Source organism: Tyto alba, unplaced genomic scaffold (genome assembly GCF_018691265.1).
Source record: "Tyto alba isolate M040663 unplaced genomic scaffold, T.alba_DEE_v4.0 Super-Scaffold_10, whole genome shotgun sequence".
Taxonomy (NCBI): domain Eukaryota; kingdom Metazoa; phylum Chordata; class Aves; order Strigiformes; family Tytonidae; genus Tyto; species Tyto alba.
In genome coordinates, this window is record NW_024881262.1 from 10,453,679 (window position 1) to 10,477,580 (window position 23,902).

General features: G+C 37.4%; 1 protein-coding gene across 2 annotated transcripts; it reads right to left on the reverse strand.

The window, feature by feature from the left end:
• Positions 1-175: 175 nt before the first annotated feature.
• On the reverse strand, positions 176-22,907 carry MCCC1 (methylcrotonyl-CoA carboxylase subunit 1). Of its 2 annotated transcripts, none has more exons than XM_042795297.1 (19): positions 22,790-22,907; positions 21,139-21,185; positions 19,952-20,091; positions 19,417-19,512; positions 19,129-19,250; positions 17,980-18,127; positions 17,034-17,155; positions 15,907-16,018; positions 15,501-15,582; positions 14,560-14,687; positions 12,694-12,877; positions 12,091-12,200; positions 10,541-10,757; positions 9,363-9,449; positions 8,757-8,806; positions 6,356-6,493; positions 4,916-5,023; positions 3,813-3,884; positions 176-1,766 (listed from the first exon to the last, which is right to left on the reverse strand). In XM_042795297.1, exons 3-19 carry the CDS (start codon positions 20,030-20,032, stop codon positions 1,647-1,649), a joined length of 1,977 nt encoding a protein of 658 aa, XP_042651231.1. In that variant the 5' UTR covers positions 20,033-20,091; positions 21,139-21,185; positions 22,790-22,907; the 3' UTR covers positions 176-1,646. The 2 variants fall into 2 exon arrangements, with proteins under 2 accessions (XP_042651231.1, XP_042651221.1); XM_042795287.1 differs by lacking the exon at positions 22,790-22,907 and adding an exon at positions 22,443-22,546.
• Between the last annotated feature and the right edge of the window lie 995 nt (positions 22,908-23,902).

Below are 23,902 nucleotides of genomic sequence, written 5' to 3' on the forward strand. Positions count from 1 at the left end.
CCTGCAGTGAAACCCGTTACGACTGCCAGGATTAAATCCTCCTAAACATGATCTAGAGACTGTGGTCTGTCAGATATCAGCCAATGATGATACTTAAACAGCTGCTTAAAACCCTCTAATCCATAAACATAAGCAACCAAGGAAAGAACAAAATGGAGGAAAATGAAAACAAACATTCAAAGTTAAACTTAATTTTTATTTGACAATAAATAATAATCACTGTGGCAATATTCTACAAGATGATCACTGGAGTGTAATTTTTTGTTAAATGGCCATTGGATTACAAGGAAAATTGAAAAGTATTACTGTATGCTTCTAATATACAGACCATCCAGAGCATTACTTTTTTACAGTTTTTGTCTGCATTGCAGGCAAGACTGCACAGTTACAGAATCAAATCAAAGAATTCCCCATGACACTGTATATTGATTTGGAAACGAGATTTCAGGTAACTGTAAGGATCCATTTGCACAAATGTAACTACAAGTTTGGGATCACTGCAGCATCTGTGTTTGTTCCTTTCTGCAGTATAAAACATAATATTGTCTTAAATTTGTATATCAAAAGTTCAGATGACAAGCAGAACTTCACCTTAACTAAAAGGTGAAAAGATTTTGCAAGCGTGCAACAATTAAAACATTTTTTCTTTCCCTCTTCCTGCTTGAGGTGCTTTTTAAGCAAGTGAAAATAAATTTATGGCAAATGATCAGTATGCTGCATCTGAGAAATATTTTCTTTGCATATCAAAAAAACTACCAATTTTCCCTTCTGCAACACTGCAGATACAAAATTAAAAAAAAAAAATCTATTATTCTTAGTAATATTCCATGTTGTTATAAAGACTTTGGTATACTTCATTCCAGCCAATAAGTAATATACTAGAACATGAACAATATGAGAAAAGTAATGAGGAATTTGAAGTCAGTATTTTATTTTTGCACACTTTCTAAGTATTAAATAAGCTTATCATCTTTCTGTGCTACTACTTCATGTTTAAAGACCAAATGGTATTTTAGGAAAGCAGTTGTGTTCCAACTTTGATTAATGGAGCAAATGCTAATGTGATAATTTTTGAAATGCAAAGTTTCACTACTCATTGAGGTAGATGGTAAAAAAAGATGCAACAAAAATGACTGAGGGGGATCCTGGGCTAAGGAACAGCCCTGAATTCCCTATTCAGGCAAAAACATAGGCCACAAACAGGAATTCTGCCAGAAATTAATTCCTAAAATAATTGTCACTTTTCATACTTCCTTCAAAGCAGTGTGCTCACATCTCAGGGGAAAAAAGGCAGCTGTGAATGAAAAAGTAGGCAGAAGAAGCCTAGCTGTCTGTAACTTACAGTCCTTACTAACTTCTCCCACCTGTTAAGAGTTCCATATCTTCTTCCAGTCTCATGCCTTTACACAGGCAAACACAACCACTGAACAACAATCACGTAGGTCCACGAGTTATATATATATGATTACAGTATAGTGATATCCAAATTTCAGTAAAGTCAGCAAAATTTACAGTCAAACTATGCAGAAAGTGCAGGGGAAACCTATTCCCCAATCTATTATACAAAAAATTTGCTGAAAATACGAAGAAATCTTCTCCTGAGAAATCAGCAAAGTAGAAAAAGTAAAATGCACCTTCCTTGAATTTTATTTTGACTCGGCCTCTTCATCCACGAATTCAACTAGTGGAGCGTGTCTGTTGGCCTGGGCACCTTCCTGGAAATTAACCTTTTTTATCACTCCTGCCTTTGGAGCCCTTATGGTATGCTGCATAGAAACAGATCAATAGTGAACCAGCAGAGTACTTTTTTTTTTTCCTCCTCTCTCTCTCTCCAGCAAATGCTATTACTCTTTGTTGCAATTCAAAGAGAATACACTTACTTACCTCCTCTGACACATGTATATTTATTTTAAACCTTCTTTAAAAATATTATGCTAGTCCTTTTTCAAGTTTTATTTTCTCATCAATATTTGTTTTGCTAAGTATACTGGGAACAAAAATGCTTTATAATGTTATATTTTGAAGTATGAACAGCTGAATGTTATTTTACTTCACTACTACTTTTTGTTACTGTAATAAATACCAAGCAGAGATAATACAGTTTTAGTCCAAAATGTTAATCCTATAGCAGGTTTGTTCAGAGGAATCTGCTGGCCAGGATATTTGGCAAAATGCAGCTACCAGCGACAGTAAAGGAATAGCATGTCTACATACCAATCCCCAAATTGGATTACTTGCTATATCACATTAGTTTTACATTGAAGCTTTGTTTCTTCGTAGTTTTCTACATAGGGTTTATAATATCAGAACATTCAATATCAGATATTAAATCCTCACATCTAAGCAAGGATTCATTTAAATAATAATTTGCTTTTTAGATTTTACATTTTCTATCTCAATAGCACTGCCAAAAAAAAGAGAGAACTCAGATAATGTCAGTGAGGTATCAGCTGGAAAGGCACAAATATTTAGCATCAAATTGCAAATAATTCTGGATGTAATTTATTTTTAGCTCACAGTTATATTTCATGTAATTCTAGTGTAATTTATAAAAGGGCATGATAAGGGAAAGACATATTTTCTCAAAAATGTTAATTTTGCTACCACAAACTGAAGTTTAAAATAAACTAGTCAACAAACCAAACCAGTTCAGACTACAAAAACTACAGTTCATCTGAGCTGTGGTCAAGCAACGTAACAAGATATAGTGGCTAAAGTGCTAGTCCACTGAATGTCACCTGGACAATTACAAAGAATCTTTAGTGTACTCTTGGTAAACCTTTATGCAAATAATAATATAAATATTATTTAAAAAAAAAAGATACTGGGCATATTTTAAAAGCCAGCATTAGCTAAATTTCTGCTTGGAGAGACATTATATACGCTTATATCGCAAACAGTGAGCAAGAGATACACCTAGACAGTTTTCTGCTAGAAAAATGAAAGGAAAGGAGGGCAGGACTGACAAAACTAACCAAACGAACGTTCAAATATCTGCAGAATACCATGGATTATATAATCATTTGTTAATAGAATAACAGCAAATATAATCCTCTAAAATCTAGTCAGACACAACACTTGTTTTAGAGCATATGATGTAATACTGACATCTACACTCTGCAGCACACTTCAGTAACACAACTAAAAATTACTAAATTCTGACCAGATTTTTATTTTCTCAGTTGTTCTGGTTTTGGCTGGGATAGAGTTAATATTCTTCTTAGCAGCTGGTACAGTGCAGTGCTGTGTTTCGGATTCAGTGTGAGAATAACGTTGACAACACGCTGATGTTTCAGCTGTTGCTAAGTAGCACTTAGGGTAAGTTAAGGATTTTCCAGTTTCCACGCTCTGCCAGCGAGCAGGTACACAAGGAGCTGGGAGGGAGCATGGCCAGGACAGCTGACCCCAACTAGCCAAAGGGCTATTCCATACCACAGAATGCCATGCCCAGTATGTAAATTGGGGGGAGTTGGCTCGGAGGGGCAGGTCGCTGCTTGGGCATCGGTCAGCGGGTGGTGAGCAATTGCACTGTGCATCACTTGGCTTTTTCTGGGTTTTATTTCTCTTTCCTTTAAAATTATATTCTTTTTCATTACCATTATTATTACTGTATTGCATTATTGTTATTATTACATTTTAGTTTAGTTATTAAATCGTTCTTATCTCAACCCACGAGTTTTACTTTTTTTTTTTCTTTTTCCTCCTCATCCCACTAGGAAGCGGGGAGGAGTGAGCTAGTGGCTGCGTGGTACTTAATTGCTGGCTGGGGTTAAACCACAACATTAGTAATTAAAACCTTGTATGTCACTTACCTCCATTTTCATAGCTATCATAACCATGAGAGGGTCTCCCATCTGAACCTTATCACCTGCTTTCACAAACACCTACAATTCAAGAGAAAATTGGGAAAAAATCGTGTGTATCTATGCCATTGAAAATCATCAGCTGGATCTTGGCTAGCACAATCCACTGAGTTGATTGTAGTTTTGCAAAACAGCCTCATAGTATCTTTATTATTGTTGAATTGGGTATCTGAGTTCTCTTGATAATACTTAGGGGAAGTCAGAGGCTATAGGAAGAGGTTCAGTAACAGCTAGCAGGATGACCAGAAAGCAATTTATGTATCAAAGAAGAAATACTAGAAGAGACAATTTATATTCTACCCTTTCTAGGCTTAAGAGCTTCTATTTTGAGAAAGTGGGAACCTCTTCCTGGAGCCAGTCCCTAAAGTTGTTGTTAGAACAAAATCCCAAAATAAGATTGCAGGAGCCACCTTGTTTTTCTACAATAACTGTGATTTAAGAGTCTTCACTCAGTATGTAAGGGATGCAATGTTCAATGTACTCCATGCTCTGAAAGGGTTTATGCCTTTTTATTGCTAGCAGAATCCCCTCAACTACTAAACTCTTCTGGAAATCTCTTTTCTGTTGAAACTTTGTCTACTGTACAGAGAAATACACAAGACCTTCTGAGCTAAAGAAACAAAACCAGAAACAGAAGCAGTGAAACATCTTAACAAAATAAATGCACTTCTGAATATTTCTTTTTTTTGGAAGTGCATCTAGCATATCACTCTCTTGGTCAGATGAAATGGATCAAACAGCCTCTAACACTACAGAGAACTTTGACTTAGAAAGTAATTAAGATTAAGAAAAAATTATTTAACCAGTAGGATTAGTTAAATATTCAGATTTTCTAGAGATCTAGAAAAAGAAGATTAGAAGCCTGAAAAACTCTTGCGTGGCTGCTGAAAACTCAGAGTAAACAGGGCTTTTCCAATTGGGAGAAGTCACACATCGCTGACATTTCTGGCCCTGGTTCTCTCCTGGCAGTACAGAAGCAAGCACCCTTTCTGGAAGACTAAACTTGAATATTTATTGGAGAATTAATCTCCTCTCCATATTATTATAATTACCTTTTCAACTGTGCCTGTCATGGGCGCTACTGCACCACTCTGCGTTCCCACTGAACTTACTGCAGATAAGTACTTGGGTACAGGAAGGCCAATCTGAGCACTACCTTCCTACAGAAATAAAATCAACGACACATGAGTTAACAACATAAAATAATACCACTAGTACACATGCTGACACACCAGGAAAGAACAGATCCAGCTTTAGGCAAACCAGTCAACTGTTCAGGGTGGCAGACTACTGGGGTCAGGGCTGCCAAAGGCTGTTGGCACGCTTACTACTTTACCAGTGCTTAAGTCCTTAAAAGCCACTCCTGCTGCTGCTAAGAATCAGCAAGCAAGGAACAACCCTGGTGAAAAAGAGGCTCACGTGGATCTTTGTACCAAACCCACACCTTCCCTATTCACGCAGCAACAGCAGAAAAGGTTTTAGAAAATGCGTAAAGGCTGTTTGCACAACGGGTAGGCAGGTTGCTGCAACAAGACAGACAGACATCGGCATCTTCATGGCCAAGCATTGTCAATATGAGTGTTTCACAATTACAGTAACATGGATTCAGTGCCAAGCTAGTGAAAAATTCTGTTATTCAAAATCCCCTAATGCCTCTCAGACTTGCTACCCGGAGTTTCCCAAAGACTCATTCTCCCCACATCCTACCTTCACCCTGAAACTCCTACAATTATCCCCCCACCCCAGACTCCACTGAGCTTTGCCATTCCGGCCGGAGTTATTTTGTCCTTAGCACTGGAGCAGCAAAGTTCTCACTGCATTCTGCTGAAAGTCTTAAGGAGCTCAGAGCTAGAGGTTAATTATTGAAACTAATACATAATTTACTTATTTAGATGACATTTTTATTGAGTTACTTTAAGGCCCTGTAATCTTTTTACTGCAAATAAAAAGTTACCACCCTAATAACGTAAATTAGTGTACCTCTTTTTTCAAATGCCATTACTCATGCAATGCAGATAATGCCAAGGTAACTCGTAATTCCAATTTTTTTAATACTAGCTGAAGTTACTCTTCCTCTGACCAATACTGATTTCTTTCTTATAATTTAATTTAAAAAAAATGTAACTGAAATAAAAATATCAGTTATAACCATTTTCAAATAATTGTCAGTTCAAAGTAATTGCAACCTTTGTATGGCAAACTTAGATATTTGGCCATTTAATATTTTATGTTCCCCCTCCCAAACCATCATATGCAACTCAATCACCTAACTGTATTTCATCCTTCTAAAAGTAATTACTTTTCTCACTCACTGACCATAAGATACTAACTTTTAGTTATAGCTATAAATCCAACAAGTATCAAAACATTGTGGGCCGATGTAAGAACTTAAAATTATGATTCTTTCACATTCTCTTGCAATTTATATCATTCTTTTACATGGATAAAACTCTGAAATGTTATACTTGTGATAATAAAGAAAGGAAATTTACCGGAAAGAAGAGATAAATGGTGTTGTCCAAAACGACTAATTTGGACTTACAAACTGTTCCATTTACTGAAGACCTCAAGTAAACTGAATCACCTTCATGGAAGATCTCTCCAGAAATCAGGAACATTTTATCTTCAATCTGAAATTTAAATGTTTTTATAAGGACAAAGGCTAACCCTTCATAAGAATAAACCAATAGTATTTGTAGTATACACTCATAGCCTGTGATTCCTCATAGATAATTCTGGAATTTAAAAAAAAAATCCACCTTTTAAAATCTTACATATCCTTTGTTTTCCAGTTACCAGACTGTATTCTGTATCCAATGCAATCAGTTCAGCAGATTAACTAATATGCTCTCCCAGGACAATTTTTACCATAAACTCTGCAACAGCACTCAGCAAAATACAAAGGCATACACTATGTCTCAGGGGAAAAAAAAAAAAAAAAAAAAAAAAAAAAAAAATCAGACCATTCAGTTTAGCTATATTACTAGAATCCAATATTTTTAATCTGTCCTAGCATCTTGACTTTCTTCAAACTGAAAAATCCATACTACTCAGCTGACATCATAAGATTCCACAATGCTTTCCAAAAGACAAGTAACTTCCTCAGTCTTGGAAGCTTATAACACTAAAACTACAATGTTTTCAATAAACCTACAAAGGAATAGAGGATAGCATTAATGGAAACAGTGTCAATTAGACACCAAAACTGCAAAAGAAAGGGCATTAATTTGTAGATAAACCTCTCATTAACGTCAACGGAAACTGTACCTCTGCCAGAACTTCAGAATGCAGAAACAGTAAGAATATGAACATAAGTGCACTACGTTTAGCTGATATTTTTAGTTCTAAATCTAGCACCACTGAGCAAAGAATCAGACACTCACTGGTCTTTCAGGATGTTACGAGTAGAGATAAAATACAGTCTTCCTTTATAGTCGCATACTATTTTTCTACTGAAAGACCTTGTAACGTGCATTGAAAGGATACTGTTGATCTGATTGATACTGATCCCCATGAAAAAAAATCATTTGCTTGGTCAGTACGCTGAGCAGGGGCGCAAATTAGGGGAACACCCTGGGCAGCACTGGGAGAGCTTGCCAGTTCCATGGCCCAGCAACCTGTTCTAGTTGGTTGGCCTCGGGACAGGTTTTGTAGCACTCCAGAGTCACTGTCCTCCTCATCTTCAGCTCCAAAGTCTGTTTCTCGGCCTCTTATCTCCAGCTTCTCTCCATTTCCATCTCAAGCACCATTCTTCCGTCTTCCCCCAGTTGTACTTCCCCTCCCCCAAAGGCCTCCCTCTATGTTCCTTCCAGCCTCTTTTTATTTTTTGCTATTACTTATATGAGATAAGCCAAAAGTGTAAAAGTTCTCTTGCATTACATATGTAATCAATACACTCAAAATAATCTGGGTATTACTCGAGGGATGTGGGTTGGATCAGTATTTGCATCAGTAGAAATAAGGGTTTGAGCTACCAAAGATGTGGTTATACACATGAAAGCACAGTAATTTTCTCACTATTTTTCTAGTATGCTCATCTCTGTACAGTCTGAGCACTTCATAAGTACTGACTTATTCTCCTAATTCCCATTCTATGAATATTAGAAACAAGAAGCTGAGGTGCAGACTGCATTTTCAAGCATGCAATCATTCTGGGTGCCAAATTTGAGAAAAAAAAGAGGTGACTCCAGGTGATGCAAGAAGATTCAGCACTCAGCAAAACACAGCCTCCATAAGCCACAGAACTGGAAATCATCACACATGCACACACAAAAATATCTATGTTTAAAGAATCTTGAGTTGTATCCTATAGGATCTCTATAACATTGACAGAGAAACAAGCCAGTTCTATGGCGCATCATTCAGTTAACCAGAAGATTTACTACTCTCGTAATTTCTCATCTCATTTGGTAATCACTTTCCAATTTCCATCTTCAAAATAAAGAAAGGGTTATCTTACAGATAATGCTCTAGAAAGCCTTTATTTATCCCACAGGAGATCCTTCTCATGCATAGAATAAAGCAGAAGTCCTGTGGAAAAACAGTCTTTTTAAATGCAGATTTGAATCTAATTTCCAACATTTTAGAAAGACAAATTTAAGGAAGAGGAAAACAAAGAATAAGATCTTTAAATACTGAAAAAAAAAAAAAAATGCTTTTCTTAGCCTTATTTTCAGAAGCATTTTAGTAGCTCTTCCATGCCAATCCAGAATCTAGCAAAGATAATTTCAGGCTAAAATAATAGTCTATGACAATGGCTGCAAGCAAACCAAAAATAGAATCTTGTCTCAGTAATTACCAAGCAACTTTAGTAACCATTAATACCAAGAGAAGTCTACAAGAAACTGATTCTTATTTTATATAGTCAAATATCTGAAAAAAATGGACTTGTACCTGCATGTTGTACGACCCATCTTGATTGTAACTTACAGCTACTTCCACAGCTGTTCAATAAAACAAAATATGTATATGTGAGTAGATTTAATTATAGGATCTAGAGATTAATGACATATAAACAATATTTAGTCTATCTTTCTTGATAAAAAAGAGACTACCAATACTAAGAAAAGAACAAGTATGTTCAGATTAGCTTAGTACACACTGCAGATCTTGTGCTGAATTCTAGACAATTTCTTTTTCAAAGATGAACACCTGAAGTTAGGCTCTGAAATCTGTATTAAGTTAAGTTATCTGGACAGAAAACAGGTTTTTGATGGGAAAAAGTGGTGAGCACCTTCCCACCAAAGTGAAGTTAAAAAAAAAATTTCAACCTTATTCATTTACATTATGAACATTAGTAGTGTCACTTGAATTTGGTTTATATCTCCTCAAGATCTAACAGTGTGGATTAAGCATACAATTCTGTTAGTTCCCATGTTAAATTGCATAAAATTCATACTGCTTCTATCTGTTGTTTCTTAGCCTGAATTTTCAAGCACCAGTTGAAATAATTTTATCTATCAAGTATCTCCTCTCCCTCCACACACTTTATGTACTTACTGTTTTCCCCATCCAGCAGAGACAGTTTTCTAGTATAACGTATATTTATTCTTCTACCAGTGCTGGATGCAAATGGTGAGAATTTATCTAAAACATAAAATATACCGATTTATTACTTTCATTCTACTTTGGCAAAACACAAAACTTATACCATAAAATCACTGTCCTACTATTACTACCATCACGTATTTATATTGCACATAAAAGACTGAGGAACCAGTGTAATAGATAGTGACAATCACTCACTTGAGCTTGAACACTGAATAAACTGATGCTGTGTGACCTACAGAAAACATGACACTAACAACAGCACTTACTAAGGATACTGACTGTTCTGCATGAACACATCCTTGAACAGGACAAGAAAGCATGGGAATTCAACTGCAACATCACAGATTCAGAATTAACTTTTAGGTGAAGGCTCCAACTGTAAGAGTGGTCAAACATGGCAGCAAATTGCCTGGGAAGACTGAGGGGTTTTCTGTTACTTGGTGGTTTTAAGAATGGATCAGGTGTACAGCTATCAAATACTGCCTGATTAGTTCATCATCTCTTGAAGCAAGGCAATAGCATATGGGAATCTTTCCAATCCCAGTCTCACATGTTTCCACAATATTTAAACTGGAGGAGGAAAGAAAATTAATGAGGCCACTGGCAGCACGTATTAGATTTCTATGAAGTTTTTGTTAACAGCAATCACATGCCACATGGGTATAGCCATTAACAGTGTCAGAACTTGAGAATATTCAGCTCCTGGAGTCCTGTTCATTACATTAAACCCTACTGCCTCGCCAAATTCTAGTAGAGTCAACTTTATCTCTGAAGACCTTGGGCCAACTGTGGGAATAAGTGACAGATACTCACTGTTTATGCTTGTGAAGAGCAAAGAGTACACGGTGACACTGATTATGAACCCCAAGGTCTTTCAGCTAGTGCCTATCAAGTGCTATGGGAAGCAGTCAGTACATTACAGGGGTGATACATTCAATATCTGTCCCTTAACAAAAGTTATAGTCTGCTCTGTGTGTAAATATCAGACAGATGCCAGAACACAGAACCCTGAGCACGCACAAACTAAGGCAAAAAGGGAGTACACAAATTAAACAATTGCACGTGAGCTTGCAGCACTCTCTCATCCAGTCACAAATGAAATAAAACAAAAGAAGAATGATCCTTACCATCTGACTGATCTCTAAAAGCATCTGTTAGCATTTTTTCTTTCAGTATGAGTCCTAGAGCTGCCTGACACACAACTTCATGTGGGGTTGCCTTTTTGGTTGGAAATAGTTCATCATAGTGTTGAGGAATGAAATTAGTGTGCACATTTCCAGCCTCAAACTGTGGGTGTCCTGACAGGCTCAGTAAGAAATCAATGTTAGTGCTTAATCCTACAATCTGTAAAGAAAAAGAAGCATATTGCCAAATTGAACTGAAGCTATGAATGAATATACAGCTTTCTGCTCAGCTTATGCACAGATGATAGATTAATTTTTCTTCAGGTGGTACCAACAAAACAAAGTCTATCAATATAATGTAATTAATTCATCTGGTCTGTTTTATTACCAATGAAACCATTGCTTTTTAAAAACAAAAACAAAACAATGAAACAAACAAGAATAGCTTTCTTGTTTTCAAAGTACTGTATTTGCAATATGCTACCTTTATCCACTGTGACGTCAAAGAAAGTTTCCCAGCAACAGTAATGGGAGGTAATTTAGGAAAAAAACCTGTTTCTGAAAATCATGCTCTGAGTATTTAAAAGAACATGCCTATTATGAAAAGTACCTTTTATTAAAAATGAGTTACAATAGTTTCAGATATTCCATATTCAATCTTTTAATAGCAACAAATGGGAACGGTGACTTTTATAAAGTTACTAGATACCATCCATTTCCTGTGTTGCAAAATACATCAAACAACATGAAAACAGAAATAATTATTTCAGAGAAATCAGTGAACTGCTAACTATATTCTGCTGTCAACATTCATTGACAGAACTACTAAGAAAATTTTGAAAAGACCCAAGGAAATTCTTTTCTCTCTTTCACTGGCAGTAATCTTCATTTTTAGCTAAAACAATAGTGGGCCAAACATTTTCAGTACCTCAATCATGTTTATGTTGTTGATTTAAAAGTGTAAATTAATTCTGCACAAATAACATTCGGTCTCACCTCAAGTCAAACCTTCTGAATTCCGCTTTTGAAAATAGATACAATACCTGTAGTTTTTATAGGGGAAAAAAGGACCAATTCTTAAAAAGAACTGACAGCATTAAAAATTCTCCATATTTCTCTACCGCATGTATAGTCTAAAAATTTAATTGTTTTTATAGATTAGAAATTACAAGGAAACATCTTCTGACAAATTCCACCTACAAATTCCTTTAAGTTTGAGAAAGCTTACACTACAACTGAAAACGCTGTTTAGCCTTACTCTTCTACAGAGTCCCAGCTGCATCATCCAACTGAGGATATCACAAACTTAAGAAAAGTTAATGTGTAAAACTGGACTTCACACTTCTCTACTCACTCCACCAATGAAAACAGCTTGCAAATTAGGAAAAAATACAGTTTCTGCAAGCAAATAATAATCTGAAATAGTAGTGGCAACAGGCTCCCTCTTAGAAACCACTTTTGTTTTATTGAGTATTTTGTCCATATTTTGTTAGCTCAGGATGTTCACAAAATTAGCTCAAGATCTGAAATCACACTGGGTTCCTTCTACTTACATTATATTGGTGCAAACTGTATCGCAACTTTCTCAGTGCTGCTTGACGATCCTCAGCCCAAACAACTAGCTTTGCAATCATTGGATCATAATGAACAGAAACCTCATCACCTAAAATATATTTAAAAAATGCTGTAACACTAAACCAAGTATTTCTGAAAGTTGGTAATGCATAGTATTGCACACCATATGGCATTAAACTCACAACTGATGGCCACATTTCTCTCTGTCATTAATGAACATTAACCTATAATGATGTGATCTAGCATTTCAATTCCAAGGACAACTTCAGTACAGAGTTTTGTAGAAGTAACATTACTCAAATTCAGTTTTCTTTGTTGCAATCAGAATGCAGGACTGATAAATTGTGACAAAAATAAAATCAGCATGATCCAACATACAATAATTTGGAGACAGGTAAATAAAATATTTAGTGATTGACCAAAAGTACATGGACAATCACAAGAAAGAATAATGCTGTAGAGATTTGTCTTTATAACAACACCATGTCAGACAAACTTATTTAGATCAAAGAGGGAACTGCTGACAAAGAAAAGCTTTTGATGTTAAATATTTCTGATTACACCAATGCCTTCAGTTTTACCTTGTCTGACTCCAGTTTCTATCCTGGTGAAACTATCAGGTGGTGGGGTGGATAAGTGCAACAACGGCCCAGCCCCTGGCATAAAGTTATTATTAGGGTCTTCAGCATATATTCTAGCTTCAAACGCATGGCCCCGGAGCAGAATCTCCTCCTGCCTTAGGGGAATCTTCTCTCCTGCTGCGACCTGAAAACAATATTTATTTTCTTTATTGTAGGATCAATATTCTGGAGTGCCAGTGTATGAAATATGAAGTATCTTTCTTCTAAACATGAACAACTAGAAGCATATTAAGAAAAGCACAAGGAGAAAAAAAGCGATAGGCCATAAAAGGCTAATTCTGAAGTTACTCCTTCCTTTTCTCTGGGAGTCACCAGTCAAAGGATTTTGCATTATTATTATGTAAACTGACCTCCTAATATTTCACACAGCTAAAACATAACGGAAAAACAGTTTAATTTTTTTTCTACTGGTTATGTCAAAAGATAATTAATTGTTTAAGTTAAAGCCTGGTCAACTAAGACAGGATTTTATTTGAGAAAAATTGCTCCAAAAGCAGATGATAAAATGGATTACCGACAGCCAGCACTACTGGCATACACTGTTCATTCTTCTGTATACTGTCGGACCTGTATATTTAAGGGAATGCTTCTCTAAGGGGATTTGTAACGCTTTAAGAACCTTTAATGGGGAAAGAAACATTGGTTTATTACTCAAAAGAATTCACATTACAAATACAGGAGTACCAACAAACACCAGCAACACACCAGTTTGAGACTGAGAAAACAGGGACAAAATAAGAAGCCTGCTGCAGTTAAGCACAGAGGAGACCCTTTACCAGGAAGCTACACAATTTTCATCTACATTGGAAAAAACAGGTTCCTATTAAAAAAACTGTAGCAACATTTCATCTTCTTTTGAAGTGTCACGGGTTTTCCATTATCAGCCTTCTGCCACCAAACTATGGATTTCAGCAGAGACAGCAGAACATAACTCAGTCTTCAAAGAAAGAGTAGTACTATACAGATTCACAAAAATAATCTCTGCAAGAACTGACAGCCAGCCAAGACCACTGAACCTTTCCACCTTATCTCTTTCCTCCAGTATTGTTTGATCCCTGCTTCAACGCAGCACTCACTGCTCAATTTCCACTCCCAGATCGGGAAGCCAAAAATTCCTTTTTGCATCAGCATTTGCCATTTTAGTTTTCTTTCTGGTTACACTAAACATGCCCCTACTGTATCTACTTAAGCTCCGTGTGTGCTGCTGTCCTCACTTTTGGATATATCTAACCAGAACTGGTTTTCATTTCCAGTTCCTTAAGGTCCAAAACTTCCTGTTATCATTCGAACATGTGAGTAATCTCTGCAAATTGGGTGTGTGAGGAAATAGCTTGTTTCCAGTCCACACAACTATACATTTATTTTAGAATGTGACTATACTGGTATAACATAGGACACATGTTTTTGTGAAGAGTTTTCCTCCTACAACCTGATCAAATTCAAATAATGTTTTTTGGGGCAGAGATACATTTGAACTAGTTTTAAAAAATTTTCAGCTTGGTCAGTGAAAGATGAGGACATTACTCCTCTCACTTTCCACATTCTCTGTAACCTCTCTAAATATACTTTCAAAAATGTTTTTTCTCTACACAACTGGAAGAATATTTTGTTGGAATTCAGAGCATCTACACAATGCTCTACAATCAAATACAGTAATATGAGATGTTCCTTTGGAGCAAAGGAAACTCTACCCTATTAGCTGAACAGAAGATGAGGATCTGAAAACCTATCTGGGTCTCATTGGCAATATCAAAGAGCACTAGTCAGACAAGAGGAACTCTACATGTAAAAGCAATTAACACTTACCCTAAGCTGCCATTCCACCAAGTCTGTTCCAGTGATCATTTCTGTAACTGGGTGCTCTACTTGCAGTCTGGTATTCATCTCCATGAAGTAAAAATTATGTCGAGAGTCCATAATAAATTCCACCGTTCCTGAAGTAATTAATAAAAGGGCACTTGACCAAAACGACTTTTTCAGAATGGACACCTAAGACACTTAATTAATTTATGCCAGGACAAGACTATTATTTCTAAATCACATACACTGAATTTCATTAAATTCTATATAAATTTCACACAGTTGAGGTCTGAAAACAGAAGGGTTGTTTCCTTGCACATGTATATATCCTGTGCCGTTTCATAGCCATTCTCTTCTACATTAAGATCTGCAATTCATTAGAGCTGTAAAAAGTGCATCGAGACTCATTAAAGTATTGTGTATATGTATAGGGCATGTAATTCTATTTTTAAAGTAAAAGATGGAATCTTTCCAAAGATGGCAGTGAGAAAAGAAAGTCACAAAGCATTTTAGCAGGTTATTTTTCATCTGTGAAATAGTGTGGACTTTTCAGACAGTGAGTTGTAGTTTTCTTTTAAAGGCTTTACTGTTTGAGTATGAAGTATTAATCTATGTATGCTGAGAGAGAGATTATTTTTGCCTTACTCTGATCAAACTTAACATCCATAATGCTCACTCTCCAACATCAATCTAGTTGATTGAATCATCTGCTCTGAAATTTTTTCTTCCTATTCTTCAGCTGCCACTGGTCTGCAGCTCAGACCAGGTATGCTAATTTAAATTTGTAATTACATCAGAAGTAGTTATGTGATTACTTGCTTAAACCTCAAAAAAATTGGGGGATGTGTGTCATACTCTAAAACAATCAGATGTCATTCACCTTGAGGCTTAAAGTCTTATTAAGTTAAAAGCATACCTCTGGAGCAGCCATACCTCCACAGACTTACCTGCTCCCACATAATTCACTGCTTTAGCTGCTTTGACAGCAGCTTCTCCAAGTCTCTTTCGAACTTCATGATTAATTCCTGGCTGTAAATAATAATAATACAAAAGATTATAAATTATTGTGCATGTTAGTAATATTAAACCTACTATGCATTAATATTTTGTGGTATTTAGCAACTGTCATGAAATCCTTATCAATGTTATACTTGAAAACTACATAATGTTTCCCTGAGAATCATTTTCCTAAAGAAAGACATTTTTTCATTTGGAACTTTTTTTGCAGCAAAATTAAAACAGGTACTGAGAATTGCAAATAAATTACTACTCACTGAATAAATTAGAAGGGGGTTAGCAATTACATTAAAAATATGTCAGTTCATAGAAATACTATAAGAACTCTCTGCTCACCCCTGGTGCCTCTTCAATGATCTTCTGATGTCTCCTTTGCACACTGCAGTCTCTTTCAAATAAATACACTGCATTGCCATGCTGGTCACCAAATACTTGGACTTCAACATGCCTGTTCCATAATAATAAATGTTTTAAACGTATTTCAACAAAGCCCCAATCCTGCAACTGACTTCAACCAAACAAACTTTGAACTTTTACACAGCTACTGCAGTGAAACCTCAGAGGTCACAGGATAAACAAGATACATATCTAAAGACTTCTACCTCTTTATTAGTTATTTTATTATAATAAAAGTAAAACCACCTCATTATTATTTGATAATGATGATTTCTCTCATAATTTACTGTGTAGCAATTCACAAGAGGCAGCAGCCCTGGCTCAGGAATAACACTTTTTATTTCAACATGCTATTTCAGAGGACAAATATTACGAGGCAGAACTTCATTCCATGCATAAAACTAACAAAAATCTGTCACCTTTCTGATAATCCTCTGATGCTGGCAAAAGAAATTCCCCAGGAATTTAATGAGATTTTTCTCATGTCCATTTGACAGCGTAAGCAGGTCCACAGTTTCTTTAGAACAAATGCTTAATTTATACTGATGCAAAACCAAAGTACAACAGTACCAAGTAGACCTTTGTGTGAAGTTCTTTATAAAAAACAAATAAACTCAGTTTCAAAGGCCAGGCATGAGGCTAAAGACTATCTAAAGACTATCACTTGTTTTAAATATCAAACTAGAGAAAGATTAAATAACTAGTTCAGGACATCTGAGGGCAGCAGAAACACCATGACAGCTTCACTCAGATCTGGGCTTTAAGTATTATAAAGTGATTTTTTTTTTTCTAGATGTAAATCAAGTTTAAAAAGCTCACTTAAGGAGGAATATCAGTGTCATTAAACATCACTGCCACGTCTCCCAAACAGCAGTATTTTAATTCTTATCATTCCAAAGTCACTACAAGAAATTCAATATATTGTCAACAATTTTGACTAAATTAACACCTGCCATAGTGCAAATAAAACATACAAGAGCAATTTTCATCCTACTACTAAAAAAGTTGTGTTTATTTAACAGTAGAATAAACATTACAGTGTTTATATTAGAACATCTATTTCTCACCTTGGATTATCTACAAATTTCTCAATCAGCATTGCATCATCATTGAAAGACTTCTTTGCTTCTCTCCTAGCTGATTCTAGTTGGTCCCAAAACTCCTTTTCCGAGCGAGCAATTCTCATGCCCTAAAATACAGAAAAAAAAGCGTATCTAAATGTCTAAAAATACGATACACAAAAATCCTCGTTGTTCAGAGACAGCAAGAAATGAGCTTAATGATAGTAGTTTCCTTATTTCTTGAACTTTAGCAAGATTGTGTATCAGCTTCCAGTAAGATAATCCTACTAAGTCCCACTGAAAATGCTCAAACCACAACAGAAGTGTAAAAAAACACATGATCATTCCATTAATATGGATGAGTACAAAATTAAATTTTATTCTTAAACATCACAGAAATTTTCCAAGGTTGGCAGAGAAAAACCTATTTTATTACAAAACAGGTATAGCTATTTTGAAAATAATTAGAATTCTCTATCATGCCATTTTTATATAAATTTATTTCAGAGTAAAATCAGATTTAGTCATTAAATTCACCACACATTAGAAAGTGTCTAGACACCAAATACCTAAAATGGTATTTCTAATCACTTCTAATGCAACACTTAAAACTGTTAGTAAAAAGTCACAGAAGCTATCACAAAGTAACAATTTAAAGTCATCTAATTTCACACAAACAAATGCAATGGACACCTTTTCTGCTTATGTGAATTACTGGAGATCCACTGAAATAAACAAAACTCTTCCAATTTATACGAGCTACTTATCTTGTACCTGACTGCACAACAAATGGAAATGAGATTTTGTAGTGCTAGATCAGACATTAACAATAACTTTTAACAAAAGGTAGTTTTTCGGTTTCTTTGTTTTCAGATTTCTTTTAGAATATTCAGTTACAGATATCAAGGCATGACAACTTTACACCATGTGATGAACAGATTAGTTCCTTTACCTTCCCTCCACCTCCACGAACAGCTTTAATCATTACTGGATATCCTATTCTCTTGGCATGTTCCTTTAGACACTCATCTGATTGATCTTCTCCATGATAACCTTCAACAACAGGAACGCCAGCAGCAGACATTATAGCTTTGGAAGTGCTTTGACAGAACAGTTTTATGTTTAGAATGATAATAGTAATTTTTTTCTTACTTTAAGTTCCAAACCTATATATGTTCCCAATGCTAATTCTTCTCACAAAAGTAGTTCCACTGACCTCAAAAGGACTACTTATGTAAGTGGGTTACTTACGATTAATTAAATCCAATCAAATGTTTCAAATAAGGATTTTTTCCTCCAAGCCCTCCACATAAAAGCAGTAGTTTCTTTCAGGCTTACTGTTCTTTCCTATCTTGCGACCCACATTATAGAGGCCAAAACTTAACATTTTCAAATTATAACACTGTATCCTGCCAAAACTATATTTAAAGTTGTACAAAGGCAAAACTCTTTTCATGATACAGGCTGGATTAACACCACACACCACACTCATGCATAACAACTATAATTTCAAATATGCATGCAAAACTAGTTAAATTACAGAGGTAATTTACTCTCACATTAGGAAGTGATAAAAAATTAATTCTCTGAAATGACACAGTTCATGTGTTAGTAATAACCTTATTTTCATACTCTTGATTTATACTTCATACCCTGGAAACATCTCTTTGATCTAAGTAACTAAGATTAAGATCCTCTGTGATGAATAGAACTTATCACCCCATTTTACATGAGCCACAATAACCCTTGATGATATGTTATTTCTTTTCCACTGTTCTTTTGACCAATATACAAGACATCCAATCTGACTGCTGAACCCTCAACTATATAACACTGCAATGCCCCAGTTCTGGAAAACTAGATTTAGTTATGTATTTAATTACCAAAATCCTAATAGCTGAACAATCCTGATTGTTTCTATGTCTATAGGAATCCCACATCTATAAACCTGGAGCTTATTCCTTTGGAGAAAGACATCAAAATAAAAGGCAAAGAAAATTGACAGAATAAAACAATTTTGGAGCAAGTGGTCATTTGTTAACAAAATTAGCTTTGCCAAACTGTAAACTGCATAACCAAGTAACAAATCAGAAGCAGATACCTCTTAATACCCATATCTCTGATAGCAGATGAAGGCGGACCTATGAAGATGATTCCTTCTTGCTTGCATAATTCTGCAAACTCTGTGTTTTCTGAGAGGAAACCATAACCTGGATGAATAGCCTAAAATAAAATAACGTTACCAGTCTATTTTTTTATCAGTTTAGCTTAGAAAACCCTGAAACTTCATTAGAATGCTAAGGAAACATAAGATGGAAACACTGTGGGTAAAAACAAATAACTAAAGAGCATGGAATTAATGAAAGATTTAAGGTCATGATCTACTTACCTGAGCTGCTGAGACCTTGGCCACCTGCATTATTTTCTCCATGGCCAAGTAACTCTGCTGTGAGGGTGCTGGACCAATGCAATATGCTTCATCTGCCTGTTAGAGAAAAGAATACATATAACACAAATGGCTTATTAGATAATAAAAAGCAAGTTTAACTGAATTTCTGAGCTAATTATATTGTTTATCAGAGTGCTAGCGTGCAACAGTTTAAATCACTGCTTCTCTTCATGAAGAGACTCAGGTGGGTGAAACAAATCCTGACTTTCTTCTCAAAATCAGAGTCCATTCTCTAACCCACAGTGGCTACTCCGGCATTAGAGTGCCAAACTTTAAGGCACTTCCTGGAAAAATTGTCAGGTGCTGAGACAGAGAGTAGGCAAACTTTTTACTGATTCAAGGAAAACTTGGAAGTAACGTTACAGAGGTAAAAATCAACTGCATTAGCACACACATCTACTTTCACATTGAACATATAAATGAGGAATACTGTTGTGAATGAACATTAATCACAAACTTAATAAGTATACTTCACCATTGCTACATGCATGGAATTTCTGTCTGCTTCACTATAAACTGCTACAGACTTCACACCCATTTTCTTTGCTGTTCGCATCACTCTGCATGCAATTTCTCCTCGGTTTGCGATAAGAATCTTCCCAATGTTGTGACCTCCTGTATAAAAAGGATGAAGCACAATAAGCACTTTTTAGAATAAATGTATCCTTAAAAACTTTCCTGGAAATAAAGCAATCTTAAAACGTAGATGTCTTTTTCATCATTTATAGTGTTTATGCATTTCTTCCAATAATGAAAAAACATGCTTCATCCAAAAGCACTTCCATGCTTGTCTTGGCATTTTTTCCTAAGAGTTCTTATACAGAAGTATGTTTAAGTTTGGGGGTTGGGTTTTTTTTTTTTTTTCTTTTTTAGAATCCAAGAAATACATTCTAACCCTAAAACAACATTTAAACATAAAAGTTGATGCTTACATTTTTACTGTGCACTTTCCGGAACAACTAGGGAACAATTATCACCTGTCACACCACACACACACACACTCCCACCCCCCAAAAAAAGTGAATCACATTTCTTTGAAGAACATTATTCCCCATTGATACACAGTCACAAATAAATAACAAGGTATTAAGTTTTTTGTTGCATGTTGTGGGGTTTTTGTTTTTTAAACAGTGACATAAAAGTTTCTATTAAGCCTCATGACAGCAGTTAAAACATAATAGAAATAAAAGGCCACCACAGCCAGAGACTTCACAGGCAGAACTAAATTGCTGAAAGCTACCTAATAAAATGAACATATACCTCTGAATTCTAAAACATACTTTTTTAGACAACATGACAAGAGGGTCAGTTTAAAACATCTTGCTGACTATTTTTTACTTTCCTTAATATGTTTAAATATCATTATGCCTGAAAAACAATTCTCACAGACTTTGAAACGTTTGTATCAGAAAAGGACTCCAAGGAAAACATCACAAAAATAAACTGTTTTCATTGAGTATACCTAAATATGACAGATAAAATTATTCAAAATGTTTACACATTAAGAGAAATCATTTTTAGTTAAGCTATAGACTACTGTTTTCTAAAATTACACAATTATTGACTTTATTTAAAAAACCTAGCTTTTCAGCAACTAACGGTCTAAAACTAACAGTAACAAAATTAATTAAAACTAGTAGCTAAAGAAGCTGAATTTCATACCTATTGTTGAGGCCCATTTCACAAATCTTTGTACATGGTTCCATTGCCTGTACAATTGCAAACACACAGAAGTGTTACAAAAGTATATGAAGAAGTGGCAGCTGAGCTATTTTTATTTTCAGGAGAGTGCTAACACATCTCTGAAGCTTTTGATACAATTATTTACACAGAACATACTGAAGTACAAGGAAGGTTGTACAAACTTCATCAGATCTCTCCTTAAGTATTTTTATTCAGACACAACAAAAACTATCCCCTTGCTTGTTTAGCAGCATTCAAATTGAAATAGTTTTTTTAAAAAGCAAACAAACCAACCAACCAACAACACTATTTCAGCGGACAGAACAGCCAACACTTAGCATTTATTACAGAGAAGGCAACTCGTATTCGGGAAAGAAGACATGAACCAGCACAAAACATAAAAGCTTAAAAAGTAAATACGAGTTTTAAAGAGGAAAGGTGCAAGAGAAAAATATGTGAAAGATAGCAAGAAAGAAGAGCTACAAAGAATTTCAGCAATTACAAGTTAAACATCGAACAACTAATATTAAAGAAATCGGTGCAGGCTACGTGGCTGGAAGAAACTGTAAAAGTAAACTCTTGGAACTGTTTTAATTAACAATTAAGTCAACTTTAGAATCTTGGATCAAGTCCAGCAATTCTCAAACTCTACCACACAAAAAGCCACCAGCGGTCCTTGACACAACGCAACCAAAAGCTCGGTTTCAACAACGAGCAAGGAGACCAGTGCACATCCTAAACTTTCTAATACACAGCCCCAGCTGTCACCCCACTGCTGCCCGGGACTGCCGGCAGCGCAGGGGCGGCCACAGCGGGAGCCAGAAACGGTTACCGGACCCCCCGCACCCAGGACAGCTTCATGGGACCCGTGCCAACCGCTAAAACAACGCTGGACACTCCAGGCGGGTTTGTTTGGGGTTTGTTTTTTTTTTTTTGAGTTCCTTTCCCCAGAGGAGCCCGGCGTACCTGTACCCCCCTCACACACGCACCGCCCTCCGCACCGAGCGGCGGCCCGGCACCCCCCGAGGCGCTGAGCCCCGTCCCTCTCTTTCCTCGGGCAACCCGGCTCCAGGCTCGGCTTCGCGAAGCCTCCCCGGGCCCCACAGCCGCCGCCGCCGGCTCCCCCCTGCCAGCCCCGGTTAACGGCCGCCACGGCGCGCCCCGCCCCAGCGGCGCGGAGAAGGGCAGGAGAGCGTCGGCCATCCCGCCCGGCCCAGCCCGGCCCGGCCCGGCCCGGGCACAGCGAGGGGACGCAGCGGCAGCACCCGCCGCCCCGCACTCACCGCCGCCGGAGCGCCCACAGGCAGCAGCCGCCCCGCTCGGCCGCCAGCACCAGCGCCATGTTGGCGAGCGCGGGGAGCGGCGGGACGGAGGGTGTGGGCGCTGGGCCGGCCGGCAGTGGCTGCCGCCGCAGGGGCGGGCTGAGGCGGGGCAGAAAGCGGTCGGGGCAGCGGGAGGCCGCGGGGAGAGGGGTTGCGTGCTCGCTGCCGAGCGATCCGGGCGAGGGGACGAAATGGCTGTCGGGGGCGGGCAGAGCCAGGAGAAGGCGGCAGGGCTCGGATGACACCGAAAAAAACAGGCGGTAAAACGGCAGATCAAGCAAAATTCATACAAATGTGAAGTAACGTACGCTGCAGGAGGACTGCTGGCTATGTTCGGGCTCTGAGCCGGCCATCTTCCTTCGAGAATGACATCTGGGGTTGTAATAGAACAGCAACGCGGAACGTGGGGGTGGACGGGAGGGGCAGGGGAATCCCCAGACACCGGAACGTCCCAGTGCCCAGGCCTGACTCCTCACGTCAAAACTGTACGGTGCAAATGGAAGAAGTTCAGATTGCTGTGGGACCAGCGCACCCCGCCCTCTTGTGAGCAGCGAGCAGGCTCGGCCGCGCTGCTCCCTCGGGCTTCACGGGTTTGCTGGTCACCGCGGTGCGGGGCCTCGCTGACCCCCCCTGCGCGGCGCCTGAGGGGAGCTGGGCCTCCGGCCAGGCCGCGGCCCGCTGTTCTCCTTTTCCACGCTCCGCTGGGTCTCGTAAGGCAGCAAGAAAACGAGGGTGAATTCCCAAGGTCACCTCGTTTTGCCTGAGTCACGCTGATTTACTGAACAATAACGTTCTGATAAACTGTGATACAGATAGACTACAATAAAGCATTTCCAAAGTAGTGTTTCACGTGACCATGACTTTAAGATCGGTTACATAAAAAAAAAAACAACCAACCAACCAAACAAACAAACAAAAAAAAAAACACAAAAAAAACACCCCACCAACCTCAACAGTGGCACTTAGTCAAAATAAGTATTTCTAGTTGCTGCTTACAAATAACAAAGCCACCATGCTTTTTCACAGAAGGAATACACAAGCTATCAGTTGTAATAGTGGTAGTATTTAACATGTCTTACGTGTTCTTGGTACTCTGAGGCATTAACACAGTTTCCTACATCAAGAGCATTCTTAGTATGCAGGTAATCTCTGCTTGTTCCGCTGATGCTTTTTCTGATTTGGCATGGTGACCTCTCACACCAGGGGCTGAGTGGTTGTACTAGGTTACGCAGACACCAGATCAGCTTGGGGAATCAGCTGTGGTTCCTTGAACCTGACTGCAGGAGGTGGTGGGCTCAGCACTTTCTCTAAAGTTGAGATTTAGAAACTGAATTATTAACTGAAGCTACAACTTTTCAATAATTAATTCAGTTCATTCTTATTCAGCATACTGACAGCATAGATCCTACTTTAGTCCTTTG